This window comes from Penaeus monodon, chromosome 29 (assembly GCF_015228065.2).
Source record: "Penaeus monodon isolate SGIC_2016 chromosome 29, NSTDA_Pmon_1, whole genome shotgun sequence".
In the NCBI taxonomy this organism is placed as follows: Eukaryota; Metazoa; Arthropoda; class Malacostraca; order Decapoda; family Penaeidae; genus Penaeus; species Penaeus monodon.
Window position 1 is genome coordinate 10,154,907 of NC_051414.1, and position 1,977 is coordinate 10,156,883.

Genomic DNA, 1,977 nt, shown 5'->3' on the forward strand with positions numbered 1-1,977 from the left:
GTGTTTATGTGAAGTCGGTGGACCGGTTGATGAAATGCAGACGAGGTCGGGTTTTTGGTTTATTAGCATCTTTGTTCTATTCTAAATCTTCGGTTCGGTATTTTCAGAGAAATAATTTTTTTCTCAGTCAGTTTTATCAAAAAATTGAGTTCCGTTTTATAATAATCCATTCGGTTTGATATCTTGAGAGTAAGCCAGTTTATTTACAAGTTTATTTTCACATCTGCTTAAAGGTTCCTCGGTTACAAGGCAAAACCTGTTAGTCGACCACCTCGGTTTTCATTATAAGTAGGCTTATCGGCATCTTCAGTCCCATCTCAGCCGATTTCCTAGCATCGGGAATCGGCTTATCGGCAGGTTCAGGCCCACCTTAACCGATTTCCGTGATGCTCGTTTGTTTACGATGCTTCTCCTCGGGACAAAAAGGTCTTCGGGAGTTATTTATTTTGCAAAAGGGTCAGCAACTTAGGGAATAGGAATTTGTGATCGTAGTATCTAGTACGTTATATCATCATGATGTTTAGTATATACGTTATATTATTGTTATTTTTAGTATACACGTTATATTATCAAGATGTCACACATAATGCTGTTTACGGCATCAATAGATGACCAACTTGTATGTTCCAGTTTTTTTTCTACAAAAATTCAGTCCAAGGTCTGAGAAGGGAATATCTTACCCGCGTAATCTGATACCTTATTACGGCCTTGAGGCATTGGTATTTGGTTTTAAAACCTCATGATCGTGCCCTTACGCCCCCCCCCCTCTCCCAGACTCCGTGCCCAGCCTGCGCCACACGTTCATCGAGCAGACGCTGCAGCCGGGCCCTCCCGTGTCCCTCAAGTGCACCGCCCTCGGCCACCCCACGCCCGTCATCACGTGGACGCTGGACGGCCGCCCGCTCACGCCCTCCAGCGCCCACTACGGCGGCCAGCGGGTGAGCGTGGGCGCGTGGGTGGACGTGGGCGGCCAGGTGGTCAGCCAGGTGAACATCAGCAGCGCCGGACACATGGACGGCGGCCTCTACGCCTGCGCCGCCGCCAACTCCGCCGGCAGGGTCGAGCACAGCGCCAGGCTCAACGTCTACGGTGGGTCGGGTCGAGGGGACAGGGGCGCCAGGGGACAGGGGCGCCAGGGGACAGGGGCGCCAGGGGACAGGGGCGCCAGGGGACAGGGGCGCCAGGGGACAGGGGCCAGGGACAGTGCTCACGGGGACAGGGCGCCAGGGGACCAGGGGCGCCAGGGGACAGGGGCGCCAGGGGACTGGGGCGCCAGGTGACAGGGGCGCCAGGGGACAGGGGCGCCAGGGGACAGGGGCGCCAGGGGACAGGGGCGCCAGGGGACAGGGGCGCCAGGGGACAGGGGCGCCAGGGGACAGGGGCGCCAGGGGACAGGGGCCCCAGGGGACAGGGCGGCGGGAAGCTTGACAGAGAGGGAATCTGAAGTTATTTTTTCGGTATGGTCACAAGTCATGTCCTGAGTCATAGTTCTGATATATATTGATATAATGACATGTAAGGATAACCGCTCTAACCGTGTATTCTCGCACCCCACCCCCATCCTCGCTTGTCCCCCAACCCCCCTTCAACACCCCCTTTCCCCGTCCCCCTTCAACACCCCCTTTCCCCGTCCCCCCTTCAACACCCCTCCCCCCTTTCAACCCCCTTGTACCCCAGGCCCCCCGAGCAGCCGCACGCCGTCCAACGTGACCGTGGTGGACGGGTCGGAGGCGGCGGTGGCGTGCCCCGTGGCCGGCTACCCGATCAAGTCCGTGAGCTGGACGCTGCACGGCCGCCCGCTGAGCCCCAAGCCGCGCCGGTCCCCGAGGGCGGACGGCAGCCTCGTGTTCCAGAGCGTGGAGGCCGAGCAGGACGTGGGCCGCTACACGTGCACGGCCTCCAACGCGCAGGGCAGGACCGCCACCGCCTCCTTCATCCTCGACGTCCTCAGTGAGTGGCGCGGCAGAAGGCGATGCC

The 1,977-nt window shown here is 58.3% G+C and overlaps 1 protein-coding gene across 1 annotated transcript in view; it reads left to right on the plus strand.

Annotated features, from left to right (window-relative positions):
- LOC119591638 (Down syndrome cell adhesion molecule-like protein Dscam2) overlaps positions 1–1,977 on the plus strand; it is a gene marked incomplete at both ends in the record, with an annotated part of 4,650 nt that overhangs the window by 310 nt on the left and 2,363 nt on the right. The window contains 2 exon segments of the mRNA XM_037940393.1: positions 775–1,089; positions 1,678–1,950. Of these exon segments, the coding sequence (XP_037796321.1) occupies positions 775–1,089; positions 1,678–1,950 (588 nt within the window).